Source organism: Coffea arabica, chromosome 3e (genome assembly GCF_036785885.1).
Source record: "Coffea arabica cultivar ET-39 chromosome 3e, Coffea Arabica ET-39 HiFi, whole genome shotgun sequence".
Classification (NCBI taxonomy): Eukaryota; Viridiplantae; Streptophyta; class Magnoliopsida; order Gentianales; family Rubiaceae; genus Coffea; species Coffea arabica.
In genome coordinates, this window is record NC_092315.1 from 21,153,229 (window position 1) to 21,169,422 (window position 16,194).

At 35.4% G+C, this 16,194-nt stretch overlaps 1 protein-coding gene across 2 annotated transcripts; it reads right to left on the minus strand.

Annotated features, from left to right (window-relative positions):
- Window positions 1–3,438: 3,438 nt before the first annotated feature.
- LOC113736644 (uncharacterized) lies at window positions 3,439–13,569 on the minus strand. Of its 2 annotated transcripts, none has more exons than XM_027263704.2 (4): window positions 12,066–13,569; window positions 9,862–10,075; window positions 4,605–4,782; window positions 3,439–4,308 (listed from the first exon to the last, which is right to left on the minus strand). In XM_027263704.2, exons 1-4 carry the CDS (start codon window positions 13,360–13,362, stop codon window positions 3,739–3,741), a joined length of 2,259 nt encoding a protein of 752 aa, XP_027119505.2. In that variant the 5' UTR covers window positions 13,363–13,569; the 3' UTR covers window positions 3,439–3,738. The 2 variants fall into 2 exon arrangements, with proteins under 2 accessions (XP_027119505.2, XP_027119504.2); XM_027263703.2 differs by having other exon boundaries at window positions 9,862–10,084.
- Window positions 13,570–16,194: the final 2,625 nt, after the last annotated feature.

Here is a 16,194-nt window from a genome sequence, read left to right on the forward strand (position 1 = left end):
ATACAAATGATATATATCTAATTTTCCAAAATATCTTTGGCCACATCACATCCCTAAGTACAAAATATCTCTTATTGTCACAAAATATCCCTTTTGCACACAAATCCCTCTTTATCACTCAATTTATGCCACACGCCCTACTAGTTGGACTAGGTAGTATATCACCCCATGAAAAAAATGCGCAATAAATTAAAAGAGGCAATGAAGTACAACAATCTTTTATCGTTCACCAAATAAAAACATGTAATCCAAAGAAAAAAAAACACAATATGCAAATTTCAGGTCCTCACAGCCCCCTATTGAAGATGTTAATCGTCTTTTCTTGTACTGTCCAATAGCAATTCAAGCTTGGGCCCTCAACTTCCTTATATTGAAGATAAGGTTAGACTCTGCTGATCAAGTTTCATCTTGGTTGCTTGGCCTTCTTTGTCTTTTGAAAAAGCGGGACATGGAATTGGTAGCCATAATTCTTTGGAATTTATGGCTTAATCGAAATAGTGCATTATTTGATGGTTCCTATCGTGATCTTCTCAGTTTGGTCTCTCTCTCTCTCTCTCTCTCTCTCTCTCAATTTCCTATAGAAATATCATGAAGCAAACACATCTCCAAACATTCCAATTAGCTCTTCTACTGCTCAACTTCATTGAAAAAAGCCCTCAGCAAGTTTTCTAAAGGCCAACTTTGATGGTGCAATATTCTATGAAAATGACTACTCTGGAGTTGGAGTTGTTGTGAGGGATAAATGGGGCAATTTTGTTACAGGTATTTCTCACAAAATCTTAGGTATCTTTTCTCCTAAAGTAATTGAAGCCTATGCTACAAAATCCACAATTTCCTCATTAATTCAGTTGAAGGTTCCTAAGATTATTTTGGATAGGGGTGTGGAAAATCGAAAAATTCCGATATACCGATCGAATTCGAATTGAATTCAGAATTTTTGAAATCAGTAATTCAGAATTCGGCACTGAAATCGAAATTTCCGATTTCTATGCGAATTTGGTTCGAATTCGTAATGGAGTTTTGGAAATCAGAATTTCTGATTTCAATTTCATTTTATAATATATATATATTAATATTTATTTATTTATATATATAATAATATTTTTTATTTCAATTTCATTTTATAATATGTATATTTATATATAATAATATTTTTTATAATACATTTATATATAATAATATTTTTTATAATATATGTAATATAAAATTTATATTATATAACAATACATCTAACAAAAAAGAAAAAAAAGGGGGGAAAGGTTTCCAAATTCTGTGAATTTGGAATTTACTGAATTCCGAATTGAATTCGGAATCGAAATCGGAACTGGTTAATTCGAAATCGAAATCAATCGGTAATTCCTATGCCAAAATTCTGAAAAATTTCGAATTCAAACTTCCGAATTACTGAATTCGAATTCGATGCACACCCCTAATTTTGGAGGGTGACTCTTTGAAGATCATCAACATGCTTAAAAATATGGAATCTAATGATTCAACCTATGGAGTGCTGTTAGATGATATCTTTGTTGGTTTATAGAATTTTGTCACTTGGGAGGCTAATTGGGTTCTTAGGAATCTAAATGTGCCTGCTCATTTATTAGTTAGGAATGTTAGTTCTATTTTAGATATTTGTAGTTGGAGATTTTCTCCACCATCTTTTCTTTCTTTCGCACTTACTGAGGATCTTCTTAATAAAATTTTCCAGATTTGCTATCCAAAAAAAAAAATTCTTCATCAACTACACACTTCAGGATCAACCTCGTGGTCTAATTCAATTAACTGAATACTTTTCGACAATTTTGTGCCCTAATTCGTTGACAGCGGAAACGCCCAGGACTAACCTCATAGTCTGGTTTTGATGCCAACTATAGAACCCAAATTTTAGGGTTTTAATAATAATCAATGGGTATAGGTTTACAAAATTAAAGGGATAAAACAAACATTCAAAATATATGTGGGAGAGAAGAAAATAATAAACTCAACTTACAATATTATTGAAATCTCAAACAATGAAGAAAGTCACACCACAATAGAAAATCTGACAAACTCTTCTAAACTCTCTCAAGAAAACATGCTGAATGATGTCTTATTTATAATCTACCAAACCTGTTAGGAAAGAAACCCCTTGCATAAGAAATTATCAAATAAAAAATAAATTCCTAAATCACATACTACTAAAAATCTAATTCCAATAAAACTAATAAATAAATATTTCTAGACTTGATTTAATTTGCCAACAGTTTAGTGGGGTTTTTTTTGGGGGAGGGGGGAAGAAGGGGGTTGGGGAGGGTTGGATTGGATTAGATGGTAAGGTGAAAGGGATTGAAAGTAGAATGTTGTGGGTTCAAAACCTCTCACTTGAAAAAAAAAAAAAAAGCAATGAATTTCATGTTAAAAATTGTGTCATCATTTATTATTTCAATCATACCTTTTCAAGATTCAACATATATACCCATCTATTAAATTTTCTACTCCTATATAATTACTGCTAATGTACTGTTTCTATAAACATTTCACTATACTTTTCAATGCTAGACCTTTACTAATGACCTCCTTTTTTTGGAAGAAAAAAACTGCCATTTATGAGCCTAATAAAATTTTCAATAATCACAAACAAATAATATCCTTTTTAAGAATATTTTTTTAATGTGCACACGTATAGCGTGTGCCGTTCTCACTGGTTATAAATTAAAAATGCGCATTTTTTGCCTTTTAAGGTGAATTAAAATAAGAGAGAGCATGGACTATACTACTGTTAACTTTTTTCTTTGTTTGGAGAAAGAAGTTCCACTCTCAACACACTGCCTTAGCTCCACAATTCATAAAAAAAAACCAAACATAAAAGGAGAAACGAAAATGATTGCCACTCCTAAGACTCTTATTGGATCCTTGATAGGATTTTTCACTTGGGGCAAATATTTGGTTTAAATCCATGTATTAACTGATTATGTGTTAACTAAAAATATTGCTCAATCTAAATCTAATCCCGCATTTTTGGTAATTTGGTAGAGAATTCAATTGTCAAATTGTTTTATTTCGTTATTCTAGATATATTTTCCGCGAAATATGTACTCTGTTTCTCCCTTTTTCCTTTCCCTTTTATTTTAAGGGGTATTTGTGCTTTACTTGGTCTCCAAAGCTACTTGCTGTACTTTTCCAGTGTAATATCATACTTTAATTCATCTTTTTCTTTCTTGTGCAGAATCTAGTAATCTCAACATGTTGATACAAATTAGAACGCTAGACACTTAATAGTACTATTGGATTATCCGTTTCATATTTCAATTTGGGACTTGCCAGCTCTCTAAACTAGCTGCAGCAGACACAAATATTTACTACTTCAAAAGATTGAAAGCGAAAAGTTGGATTAAGAAGGTATTCTTGCTTAGACCACATACAACATTCACTTCCGACTTCTTAAGGTACAAGACATTGAGATTTGGTTATAAAGATATGCTCCGAAGCATATATATTAAAATCATAAAATGAATGCCTTACCTTCAGAAACAGAGGGTATACCGGCATAACAAATTTCAACCAAAATATTAGTAAAAATTTACGGCTAAGTAACGAATTAAATAGACATGAATAGTCACATGCGCAAAATAAGTCAAGACAAACACATTCATCTGAAATTACAAGAAACACAAAAAATCAGCCTATTGCAAGTCCTGCGCTGTTTGTTGCGTACAACTGGAACGCCACCCAGCCTATACTGCAAGTCTGAGAAAACCACAATTAATTTTGTAGTTGTCCGAAGTATCTCCCAGATATGGTTACCAGAATATTAAGCATGGCAACTTCGTCATCCAATTCCAACTTCTCTGCTCGCACGCTTGCACACTTCCGCAACAATGACCTAAAGGCTGCAGAAGTGTCGGCATCAAGGGGACAATCAACTGCTGCAGACAGAGCAAATAGCCATAGACAATCATCCCAAGATATACTACTCATACTTTCAGCCACATTTATACGCTTCCTCAGCATAGAAACTCGAGCTACAGAGTCCATCCGCAAAATCATAGACAGGGTGGGGCATTTTTCAGAAACTCCACTTATATGCGATCTAGAACTGGGACTTGCTACAGAATCCATACCATCATTATCATTGGCGACAACAGAAGAGCATGGATTGCCACATGTTTCAGGTGTACAGCACTGCACAGATTGGCTTGAATCTTCCACAAAAGGCATATTATCGATGTTTTCAAGAAGAAAGCTATCGAAGGGCCTGGAGGAGGATTGTCCCTCATGAACAGTAGAAGATGACTGCACCTTAGCTTCCATATTTTCAAGTCTTGATAAGGCCTGAAAAAGAATGCTATGCATTTGAATAAAGAGAATAAATGGATCAAAAGACAAAAAAACTAAACCATGATTGGATCATTGCCTCAAATTTATCATACAAAGAGAGAAAAAAAAGGAGACGCGCGGGAGGACATTATGTATACAGAGGAAAAATGAAGCATCTCTAGTAAGAAATCCAGGCGTTTATGATAACTTAGCAACTATTTAAAATTATTTCAAACATTAGAGCAAAAGTATAACTTCATCGGAGGCATGAAATCAGAATATAAAAGAGGCAAAGGTCTAGCATACAATACCAGCCTCAACTCTGAGAAATCGGCAAGAAATGCATCCTCCCACTCTTTGAGTGGCATTAAGTGCACTGGACACTTTGCTATATCAGGAATTAGAGGCATGTAAACAGTTTGCTCCTTGTTTAGTTTAGTTCTATCAACCTTGGCAACCTTCACTTTGGGTATCTGTGCAGATTCCCACCTACAAATGATTTAGGCACCATTGAGTCAATATCTTTCTCACCAACATATAAAACCAAATCTATCTACAATTATAAGACACAACTTTCTGTACAGGCCAAGAAAGTAAAGTCATTACGAAAGTGTAAAACATTGCATGACATGTTTAGAAGTCCAAGGATTAAATTTGCATCACAATTCCTAAGTATCAAAGGCATCAATTAATTTGATGATTTTTTTTTTATCAAAATCTGATAAGCTGGTACATTTGCAGATGATGCTTGCCTCAGTTCTAAAATATATGAATAGCAAAAATGTACTAGAGAAATATTGATGTTGTTCATAATTTCTACAGGTCGTATTCTTGGAGGCTGATGTCAGAGACGGTGTCTACCAGTGTATAAATATGACTACGTCCTAATGCCTCATTTAATTCTCTTTCCTAACAGCATCCATGATCGAGCTACAGTGTGGAACTAACAATCTTAACCTTCCAACTTTCAAGGAAACAATAATTCCAAAAAACCCAAGTTACTTTCTATTTTTATATTGCATGTGGAGTGCTACCAAATTATCTTCCACATAAAGAAAAAAGTGGTAGGAAAAAACACTCAAATAATTTTGCAGTGCTTATGCAGGTAAAAGAAAAGGCAGCCAGCCCAAAACTACAAACAAGCTTGCAAACCAACAAAACACCAATTACCTATTACCTATTAGGTCACCATGAACAAGACTTGAAATTAATAGAAACTAAAAAAGGTATTCCTCGAGATTGGTGCTTTGGTGCATCTACATACATACAGAGAGTTCCAAGTACAGGCACATTTAAGGGTACATAAACTGGTGCTTCGGAGAATACATTTGCTGAAGCTTTTCTTATGGTCAAACAATTTATTTTGCCAATACTTTGATAAAAGAAATAGCTAAAAGCTCACAAAACCTATCTGATTCGCACAGAATACTAAGCAACCAAACTTACAAAAAAGAGCAAAATCAACAAGAATCCTACATTAGCTAGCACTCAAATTCATGTTTAACCTTATCCACCTTCAATAAAAAAAAAATGGCCAAGCACAAACAAAAAATGCAAGCACTCAAATGTGAACGGTACCCACACATACTCATACAAGTATAAATCTCTACAAAGCCTGAACATAGATGCGGAAACAACACATACACACAGCCAAAGACAGCATTTTTAGAAGCAAAAAAGAAAAAGCATACAGAACATCTTAAACAAGTTGAACTGAATTTGTTCTTCCACGTATAAGTCATGATCAACAATCAATTTATAATGCTGTAAATGTACAAGTTTTGCAATTATATAAAAGTCATTGCTATTTATAGTAAAAATGTTAGTTATTTCATAACTATCATGTACAAAGAGATTATGCACACATTTTATCTTAACAATCACGTATACTAGAGAATACTACGTTAAACAATTGATAATGAAAAATAATATGTTTCCAGAGCTCTCTGCTTTAAAGCATATAAGCCCTCACTGCTGTTATTCATTATTCTCTATCAAGTGAGCCAGCTAGCATCCCTAACTTTTGAGTGAACAAGCAGATATCTTACCATGTTGTCACATAATTGCATAATCAAATATTTTAGCAGAAAGGATCAATTAACATTCATAGAATACTCTGTACAGTGCAATTATTCCCCACCTAAAAACCACATATTCGAAGGTCAAAATTCACACTTTGAACAATTAATGAACACACAATCTCAATTAGTGTCGTTCATGATGAAATCTTCACCACTATCAAATACTTCCATAAACAAATGTTTATTATATATTTCTGTTGCAATTCCATGTTATGAGAAGGATGTCTCCACATTTTTGTTTTAGTTACATATCGAATATCTCATAAAGAGAGAAATATAGGCCAAAAACGGTGTTTTGACAAGCGAGAAATTTGAAATATGGATATAAAGGTGTTGAATACACATAACAGCTGTTCTCCAACACTGGCACACACCATTTTTTGAGTTTCAATATGTCATCATTACATACACGTGCATATCTGCATAACATTGATAGGTATGTATCTGTGCATGATTTGAAAAAGCATTCGAAGATCAAACATACATTCACATGCTTTTCGTCAGATTTTTCTACTTAATAATAAAAGCAAAAAAAGATTTAATGTCAATTCCTGTAGCAATTCCTTATCTTTTCTTTTTTTTTTTTGTCGAAACGATAGGAATTCCTGTAGCAATTTCAACAAGCAAAAACTACTGTCATTTCTGGGGCCCCCAAAAAAAAATGGTGCTTTGCATGAACTAGATATAGGCAAAGGTACTATAAAAGTGAGAAAGAAATCCTAATGCGTCTTTTAAAAAGATTTATATGCCAATCTTTCTTAGAAGAGCATAATCCTATTATACACTCAGTACATCTCTTTTCTTTCAACCTTTTGCTTTTTCATTTCCCTTTTTTCCCATTTTGACATGTTACACCTTTTACTTCATGGTGAACCAGTCAACACAATCTCAAAACAACATGTGTCTCTACAATAAAGAAAAAAGTCCAACAGACATTCAACTTGGGTTGTAACTCATATAAGCCAACTCAGGTAAGTTCCCTTCTCATGTTATCACCTACCACTCACATCAGGAGAGTACAAGGAGCGAAAAGTACCATATCATCAGTTAATGAAGTTTACTTAATTGCAAAGAAGATATATAAAAATTTCGAATTCAAATCCGATCTCCATTTTGTCAACTGAAAATGCAGCAGGCCACATTTCGAAATATGAATCTTGACTTGTGAACTGAAAGCAAGACGCTGAAGGATGTAAATAAGATAGAGGTCATATGGCCTACTAGTGCTAGGGAAGAAAGAAAGGATCCTGGGGCCATTTCAAGGCAGTAAAAGAGGTGAAGAAGAAAGAGTTTTAGGGGTATCATGAGGAAGAAGAACAAAACAACTCCAAAATCTATTAAATTCTTTTTGATCAATGTCCATGTTAAATAACCTAGTAGGAATACTATTTGTAAACTATGACCTTCCCTAATAAAATTCCAAAAGGTAGAATTCTTATTTCCTCTTCTAATATATAAGCAAAATATTTGTATAACCATTCTAAAAGAAATCTATAACAACTAGTACTCCAATTAGTTTCCTAATATAAAAAAAATAATCAAATAAGCCTCGGTAAACATGACCAATGGAAATTTCTTGCAAACAACTAAAATACCAAAATAACATTAAGAGTAAATTCAACAAAGTACTAAAACTCAGGACTAAACTTCCCACTAAGATGGCACTTAAACCAAAAAAAAAAATCGAACTCTTAACATACTGAAACAACCAAATAGGCTGCTACTCGTCAAGGGATACCTGATTGAAACTGGAAACAATTATGAAAAAAAATATAATGTTAGACCCTGTAGGTTCTTTCCCTTTTCAAGTATATTTTTATTTTTGGCTGGGAATCAGGACCAGTAAAAGTAACAAATGTACGAAAATACAGAACATAAATTGTCAAATTTGTCCTGTTTAATTACAACTGATTCATAAACAATGTTTACATAGAGAAAAATTGCATTGCATCATTTATATGCCCTAAAATTGATAGTTAGTATTCTACCTCTTTAGGAGATTCAAGTATGTGAATCACTTGTACTGCATTATTATACAGGTAATTACTCAGTTATGAATTAGAAGGATTCAGAAGGGGAAAGTAGTTACTTCATTACTCGGTTGGATTTGAAAGTTAATGTTTTCCTCGCTACAGTCACATCTCTTACCTGGAAGACCAGCAATGATTTTTACTAATTAACAAAATGAACGCACAAGCATTGGTAATGCAAGGGAAGTACCGTAGGCTTTGATTTAAATTACACCAAACAATGAGCAAAAAGCCCCAGTCTTGTTAATTGAAGTCTCAAAATGAAATCCTGGACCAGCTATCTGGGATGATGTGGTATGAAATGTCAGAATGGATTCCAGGAAATACTATGCAATGATACAAGATGAAACAAGTTTGGGGGCAAAAAGTGAAAGTGATGCAGTACCAACGAAGCATGTGGAGATAAAAACTGAAATGAACTTTAGCTTTATAGGTTTTAGTTTTAGAAATTAGAAGATAGTTCCAGAGCTTTTAGCCTAAAAATCTGAGAATACAAGTGTGGTAGTAGGACTTCTTACAGAAAGAAACATCCCAATGTCATCTTAAAGTCAGATTGCCAAATTGTTACATGCACTACAAAGTGGTGACAAGCTGAGAGCCATCACAGAAGACCTGTACTTGTGGACTGCAGGTTTATTATAAAAAGATGTGGTCTCAGGTTAAACCACAGATTGAGAGAAGGGTAGCTTTGTGCAGATCAGTTAGCAAACATGCAGGAGGCTTTCAAATACTAGCAAATGGAGATTTCTTCAAGCTTGTTTGCAGACTATCTGTAACTTGTTTTGCTTGGCCTAAGCAGCACTGTTTACATCAACGGAGTCTTACCATCCATACATTTGGCATTCCGCAACTTCACAAAGATTTCAATTTCACTGGGTCAATGTTGGAGACAGGAAGGAAGGGGATGGGTAAGAAAAAGTTTAATTAAGAAAAGGCGGATAGCTCATGACTGATAGTTTCATAGGGTAAAGCCCATGAAGATTGATAGCAGCGCTACCATCCCACGTGAATAGAACTTTTCTCAACTTCAGAATCCCCAGTCTAGCTAATAGAGGAAGCCTCCCCTTCTTTAGCCCCCATTTTTGGGTGAAACCAAAGGAAGAAGAATAGAACATGAATTAAATATCTAGTTATACATGTAACCCAAATTCACACCCATACTTTTGTGAAAACCCAGATATTCTTAAAAAATGCCTAGTTTACATCATATTCATATGGGCATATAGGATAGTTAACATTCCAAGACACTATTGTCATCATCCATATAGTTTATAAACTTATCATAGGACAGCTAATCAAATAAACCTTTTAATTGTGGTTCATTCTTCTCCAATGCTTTCTTTCATTTTGCCATAAATCTCCCCCCAATTAACCAAACATTTTTTCAGAGCAGATCAGGCAATTGGAAAAATAAAGAGGAAAACAAATAAAGATAATATAAGAGACCAAAATTTTACCTTACACGTCTAAGATATTCTAGACCATCTTCTGGAGGGCCTGAATCAAAATCAGGTTCACCTGTAACAAAAAACGCAGGTTTCTGAATGCTACTATAGTCTTCATCACTATCATCTTCTAAGCACTCATCCTGCTCAATTACGTGAAGACCAGGAGGATCTATCAGATTTTCATATGCATTTTCATTCTCTGCATTTTCTGAATATTCTTCACCTGAAAGGGCTGCATAAATTTAGTCGTGCAGACTCATATGATTTTAAAATGAATCAGAACAAAGGAGCATTTTGATAACAAAAAAGAAAGTCATTCAGCTGCCCATGCAGTAAGATAAACAACCAGAAAATCACTTCAGCAACAACTACTGGACATTGCATTTCATGCAAAATTTAGCATCGCTTAGAATTGATGCATCCATCTTACATTTACAACTACCATAGATTGGACATATTCACAGAGTATGCAGACTCAACACCATTTAACATCTTTATGGTGAAACCTCAGAGGGAAAAAATCTGCCACAGTCAACCCAAAAGTATTTCCTAATCTGCACCAATATATACATATCCAAGTCTCCATGTTCCTAGGTCAAAAAATCTACAGTATATTTTGGTTTACGTAACACAGGGTGTCTTTCACAAGATATCTATTTGCCATTCCTCGGTGAACAAAAACTCCTAGATGGTATCCACGTCCTTTTGCAGCTATTGCACCTGTGCAGACAAGAAAAATGGAAACCCATCAAATTGACACAAGAAGAACCCAAATTTATGTGTAAAAAGAAAGACAAAGATTTGATGAGAAGAAGCAAAGAGTTTGCTTTGCTTTTTCATACAACAAATACACTCCTCAACTCCCACCCTTAACCTTCCAAAAGGACAGGGGAAGAAAGACAAAAAGGACACTCACCAAATCATCCCATGAGGAAAACCAGAGTTTTCATCCACCCACTTTCATAATTTGAACAGGTTAGAACTAGCCACTCCCCAACTTCAGAAAAACCGGAAAACATAAACTTGAAGGAGAAAAAAGAAAAGAAAATTTTCTCAGGGAGAGAAGGAATGAGAGCTGGAAACAGCTCTTTTTAGTCCTATGCACAAATTTTCCAAATATGACTAACTCTTATGGCAACAATGTAAAACAAACTATGTGAAAAAATGAGAAAACACATTTACCACCACAAGAAGAAAATTATACTAAGACTTTCAGACCTATGTATCAAATTTAACTAGTCAAAATTAACCCTTGAAAGGGAAAAGACTCCCATTTTGATGAATTGGAACTGCTTGACCCATGTCTTACTAGTGTCATAAGGGAACAAGTCATAATCAATTAAATGTAAAGAACAAAATTGCAGCCTGTCGGTTGAAAAGAATAATGAGGCAAGGGAGTGAAAAGTTTTGATATGAATGGAAAATAAGTAAAAAGTAACAAGGAAACTAGCTACAAGGTCTGACAACTAAACAATAGCAAGTCATTTGAAATGGAAACCAAAAGTGGTTCCTCTTTTTACCAATTACCTTGTTAGGGTAAAGAAAGAAACTAAAAGACATCATTTCTAGTGGTAGAAATGGCGAGGTCTAACATCAATAATCACAAGCAAACTATATCTTGATGTTTTGTACATTTGAAGAGCAAAAGGCAGGAATGATATACCCACTAGCAAACAGCAGAACCTCATTAAACACAAAACCTCATCAGCCTATTGCAGTAAAGGAAGAAAAGTCTTGACAAATCAGAAAGTTTTCCATTAAGTATTCATATTTCTCAAGTGACTTAAATGCATAATTCACACTTCAGATCCAAATAGATACTCTTTTTGTTTGGTGCTGAGATACTAATATTTCATTGCACTGAATAACATGTACCATCTTCACAGACAATTAACTTGACAACAGAAACAAAACAGAGACAATACAAACTCAAAGTCACATCATTCAACATTATGAACATCCAGACACAAGAATTGAAATCCACATAGCCTGAGAAAATCACTGCACAATTTGACACCACTAAATCAATTATGGAATCCTGATCAAATGAGTCCTAAACTCTAATTACAGAATGTCCTAGAAGATTAACACTGTTATCAACTACAAATCACATGATTCTGCGATCAAGTTCATCATCAATAAAATCTATGTTATAATCATAATAACAATCATACATAATCAAATTTTTGACAGTAAGAATATGATACACGTACCAAAAACTGAAGAGCGTGCCTCATTTCTGAACCGCGGATTGAAATCAACACGGGTGTGCTTCTTCTTCTGCTGCTGCAGCTGCTGATGATGAAATTGACTATGATTATCAGAACCCACCAGTCCATCATACTCCTCCTGCACAGCAGGACCAAGTCCACAATAAACCTCTGTCCATTTCTTCCTCTGCCAATCCACTGCCACAAATCTCAACACCCCCAACTCCGTCCTCGTATAAACTCTCTTCCCCCCTTTCTCATTCTTTCTGGTTCCACAATTCTGAGCCAAGCCCATATCAACAAACTTCTGATTATCATCAGCCCCACTTTTGCCCCTCCTTCTTGGCCTCTTATGATTCACATTCTTCCTTGAATTTTCAGAGAAATTGATGGCTTTTCTTTCCTTTCCAAACCCTACTAATGCCGTTTCATCAACTACCTCAATTTTCATACAACAGTTTTTTTCATTCAATTTCCCATCAATTTTCAATATTTCTTGAATTCCAGAGACGCCCATTTCACCCTTCTCCAAAACGGAGTCGTCTGTCTCACAATCAACAGGCTTCGATTCTTGATTCTTGCAAACGCCATCGTTTAAGCCAGTAGCATAAGCACCCATCGCCTCTTCCACGCAGTGCTCTCCTTTACCCTCCAAAACGGTGCCGTTTCTTGTTTCTGCTTCGGAACCTCGTTCTTCACGTTTCTCTGAAACGGCATCGTCAAAGCAAGAAGTAGTGGCTCCGGCAATTTCCACCTTTTCTTCTCCTTCAGCTTCTTGTCTTAGGACGTCGTGGAGAACAACTTTTTCATTTCCCACCAAAACGGTGCCGTCTCTCATTTCTGCTTCGAAACCTCGTTCTTCGCTTTTCTCCAATACGGCGTCGTCAAAGCAAGAAGTAGCGGCTTCTGCAATTTCCACCTTTTCTTCTCCTTCAGCTTCTGGTTTTACGACGTCGTCGTGGAGGAGTAGTTCTCCTTTCCTCCCCCAAACGGCGTCGTCTCTCTCTTCTCCTTCAAAACCTCGTTCTTCACTTTTCTCCAAAACGGCGCTGTCAAAGCAATTACTAGAGGCTCCGGCTTCTTGACTTACGACGTCGAAGAAGGCGTTCTTATCTCGTTCATCTCTGTTTTCTTCTACTTCAAAATTTTCAGAGTCGGCCTTCTGCAAAACGGCGTCGGTTTGGTCTAAATCGAACATTTCTTGAACGACGCCGTCTTTGTGGTCGGACGATGATAACTGCCGTAGTTGGTCTTGACGATCGAGACCGACGGTAGGTTTGGAGTTGCAGTCGTCCGCCATTGTTGTGAGTTTCGCTGCTGATTCTTCCAGCCGGATGAGACTTTGAGAGCTTCTGAATAGGGAGAATGGCGTTCAACTCTTTATACTCTCGTAGACTAATATACTATTGCGCTTCAGGTGCTTGTACTGCATGCACGGGGTTTATACATTGTACAAGACTACTTGGGGCTCTGGTTTTTCTGTTTTTCTTTTCTTTTGTTTTATTTTTTCCTGAAAGATATGGGGAGGGTGCGCGGCGTGCGCCTATAATATGGTTGTGATTACAGTGATCTTAGGGTTACTAGGAGAGATAAACCGCGCTTCGCACGGTGGAGTACAAAACATGAATGCCCATAGAAGCATTAAAATTTTGTAAATAATAGTTCGGATTGCTTATCAGTAATTATAGATAGAAATTAATATTGAAGTTGTACGTACTGATTAACAACACAAAACTGTGGGACAAATGTAACAAGATAATTCGGTAACCGAGTTATCTCTCTTGTTTTAGGAAAGGAAATGTCGTTACAGATATAACAAGAGAATTTGAAATTTATAGAAATACTAATATATTAGATGTGAAATGTATGATTCACGGATACATGATTTCTCTTCTATCCCATGACAACCGCGTATTAGTGTGGAGGGGAAAAAAAATGGAGATGCCCAGTTTAATGAAATGATTTGTACATATTCAAAATGGATCCATTTAATGGAATTGTTTGTGCCTGATGGAATTTAATTACAGATAAACCAAAAAAACCTATAACATAGAGAGTCTAATAAATTCAATAATGAATTCCCCTAAACTAATTACATTAATAAATAAGAAAGCATGCAGCATGGAGCTTGAAACGCACAATGCATCTTTCCCATGTCCAAAAGTAATTTTGTTTCTGCTGCCACCCATGGCAAGATTTGCTAAGTTCTCCAGCGACAACCTAATCATGAAATTATAACAATAAAATCTTAGTATATATTCCATTGCAGTTAGCAATAGACCTCGACACCAATACATAGAAACTGGAAAGGGGTCAGGAGACATTGATTGATCCCAAAACAAACAAGATAAACTCGACAACTTTAAAACTTGTAATATTCATACAAAATCTTAACCCACATTTTCCCCTCTTAAGAGGAGCATGATATATATTTTGTCTATTATTAAGTATCTAAGAAAAGAGATCTAAAGCATCTATAAGTTGTAAAGTTAGAGTAACTTGCATGGTAACTCATAACTCCACCAAAGCAGATAAATTGGCTACTTTGCTATTTCCAAAAAATTGAAATTAAAAGAATTCAGAATGCAATCTATTGCAGTATGGCCATCCATGTGTGAGGACCCGTACTTTTCTTAATTGCACGTTTTCTGCATTTTCTTTATTAGAAAATTTTTCTAGATCAATTTTATGAGTAAATATAGTTTTTAAATGATTTTTCTAGTATCGGTTAGTTTTTGAGAAATTAAGAGTGTATACCGGATGTGGGACCCACTAGGGCGAAAAGTTCGGAAAAATTCGACCAATTAGGTTAAGTTCCGGATACTGGGTGAAATTTATCGGGTGTTAAGAGATAAGTAGAGGATGAGATGTGATTGATGTGAGAGGAAACAAAAGGATAGAAATGCATTTAATGGAGTGACAAGTGTCACACTTCCATTGGTTGAAGCCTAAGACAACTATTCACCTTTTTGACCTTTCTTTACCATTTGATTAAATATCTCAAAATTGACCAAATATTCACTCTTTCTTTCTCCATGTTGGCCGGCCATCTTGAGCTTAAGAGGGAAGAAAACTCTTCAAACTTTTAGCTACCATCTAGTGCAAATCATCCAAACCAATTGCTGAAATTTGTTTCTACTCCATAAAATCCCTCCATTTGGTGCTAGTAAGTGATTTTGTGAAAGTGTTCAAGGAAGCTAAGGTGTCCTACAACTCCTTCTCTCTTGTTTACTAGGTAAGTGGTGATTGAACTTCCTCCTACACTTAATGAAGCTTAAGATGTGCTTAGTGGTAGCTAAAGTGCTGAAATTTGTGGTTTATTTCTTGGTTTGAGATGAATTGGTGAAGTTTTTATTTTATTGATGAATTTTCTGGTTTAATGCGATCATGATGTTGTGGTTATCTATGATGGTTGGTAATGAAGGGTAATGACTCTAGTAGGTGTATATGATAGATAATTGCAACCAATTTTGGATTTGGAAGGAAATGTGAAAAGTTAGGGTTTCATATCCCCTTTTCTGTCCGGTTTTGTATCATATGGTTAGAGGCCTAATTGGCCTTGGCTTAAAATATGAAAGTTGTAGGTATTGATGTGTTTGAAGTGCCTGTAAAATTTCAGGTCATTTGGAGTAGTGTAGAGTGAGAAATGTCGAGTTTACTGTTGCTGTTCTGGGTTCTTCAGGATGGCCGAACTGCGTTTGTAATTGGCTGTTTTGACTGGAATTGCTTTGGATTTGGTGGTTGAGGTCTTCTGATGAAATGTAGCTTGATGTCCTAGCTACCATATGCCTTTGGAATTTCTGCATTTGGACCTGTTTAGACTGAGTTGTACTTATTACAGCATAGTGTAATTTGTAAACCTGCAATTACGGTTCTGGTTTGTTATTTGGCATATTTGACTTAGTTGTGTTGGGATTTGGACTGAGTGACCTTCTACATTGTTGTAGCCCTGGTTCTTAGCTTCGAAATGGTGGGTCTTACACCATAATCCGATAATCGTAGCGCCAATGGTGCCAAAATCGCAAAATGGTGTCACAAACTGTTTTTATCCGGAAATGTTTCTAGCTTGATTTTTGTATTTATATGACTTTAAGCCTAGTGAACGGCTTTTGGACATGAGATTATTCTATAT

What these genes read in the sequence shown, in the direction of transcription:
- LOC113736644 (XM_027263703.2), bottom strand. Translation starts at nt 13,362, where the DNA reads ATGGCGGACGACTGCAACTCCAAACCTACCGTCGGTCTCGATCGTCAA. An exon ending in GGCACGCTCTTCAGTTTTTG is followed by an intron (nt 10,085 to 12,065) that starts GTACGTGTATCA and finishes AAATTTATGCAG; the next exon opens with CCCTTTCAGGTGAAGAATAT. An exon ending in ATTTCTCAGAGTTGAGGCTG is followed by an intron (nt 4,309 to 4,604) that starts GTATTGTATGCT and finishes ATTCTTTTTCAG; the next exon opens with GCCTTATCAAGACTTGAAAA.